The sequence below is a fragment of the Mizuhopecten yessoensis genome, unplaced genomic scaffold (assembly GCF_002113885.1).
Source record: "Mizuhopecten yessoensis strain PY_sf001 unplaced genomic scaffold, ASM211388v2 scaffold8807, whole genome shotgun sequence".
Taxonomy (NCBI): Eukaryota; Metazoa; Mollusca; class Bivalvia; order Pectinida; family Pectinidae; genus Mizuhopecten; species Mizuhopecten yessoensis.
Window position 1 is genome coordinate 139,457 of NW_018407731.1, and position 1,317 is coordinate 140,773.

General features: G+C 34.6%; 1 protein-coding gene across 7 annotated transcripts in view; it reads left to right on the top strand.

Moving 5' to 3' along the window:
• Nucleotides 1-1,317, top strand: part of LOC110456575 (anoctamin-4-like) — a 67,728-nt gene that overhangs the window by 46,448 nt on the left and 19,963 nt on the right. For all 7 annotated transcript variants that reach the window (XM_021507387.1, XM_021507390.1, XM_021507392.1 and 4 more), the window contains 2 exons: nucleotides 384-517; nucleotides 839-919. In XM_021507387.1, coding sequence (XP_021363062.1) covers nucleotides 384-517; nucleotides 839-919 — 215 coding nt within the window. The remainder of the gene's footprint in view (nucleotides 1-383; nucleotides 518-838; nucleotides 920-1,317) is intronic.

Consider the following 1,317-nt stretch of genomic DNA (forward strand, 5'->3'; position numbering starts at 1 on the left):
TCATTACACCATCAATCTTCGGCCTATGTACACAAGGACATTAGTGAGTGTTCACTTCATCATCATACACATATATAAATACTGTTCAACCACTGACCTTTGACCTATATACACAAGGACATTGGTTGGTACTGTACACACATATATATTATTAACACTGTAAACACCATTCTGTGTCCCTCTCCAAAAGACATTATTCATTTAATTTGAAATTCTCATCTATGTTTCTGTTTGTGTTATACAGTATATCTAGTGAGTGTGATGAACTAGCTATGAGTTAATTGTGTAGATTAGGTAGATACATGTAGATTAGATAGATGCAATGTACAACTGTACAGTATGAATTACCAGCAACTATACACCTCTGTACATTACTCTTACAGGTCGCTGGTACAGTATTCTCGACTTTGTAAACAACTGTGGTGTCATCTCTAACGGTTTCCTCATCGCCTTCACCTCCAGTTGGGGACAGCAGTTTGACTTCTCCACCAAACTTTGGATCGTCATTATATTTGAGGTATACAAATATACATGTATACTGCTTACCTGGAAATATTTGTCACAGTTTTAGTTTTGCCTTTTTTCCTACTGTAATGAGGGTGAATTTATCATTTCCCTAAATATTTGTAAACAACACATAGTAATTAAATTCAAGGGCAAAATCGGCAATTAGCGAATGTTATTATTTGAGAGATACATGCTAACTTGGCCTCTTGTGTAACAGTTTTTATATCTATTTGAGGCATTGTTCTAACATGATTTATGATGATAAAACAGGCAATATCCAACTTAATTCACTGTGCTTGAATATGCTAAAACATGATTTTTACTCTTACAGCACATGGTGTTTAGTTTGAAGTTCCTACTGGCTTACCTTATAGCTGATGTTCCGAGGCACATTCGCCTTGCCATGCGGCGGGTATGTTAATCGCACTTATTAATTCTTTAAGTTTATCAAAGTAAAATCATTGATTACTTAGAAAAATGATTTGTTGAAAGATAATCCTCTGCATAATGTGATATTTGATTTATTTTATGCCTGAAACAAGTGTTTGTCTATATAAAATGTACAGTACGTTAGAGTAGACCAGAAAATATGTGCTGCAGTTTAACCTTCTCCATTCACAACCTTCATAATAATGACAAAGGATTGATCCCATTGGTACATAGCTGTGACATAGCTTCAAAGCTTGCATCACTATTACACAGTGAAATATACTGTATCAGTACACACTCTACATCACTATTACACAGTGAAATATACTGTATCAGCACACACTCTACATCACTATTACACAGTGAAATATACTGTATCAG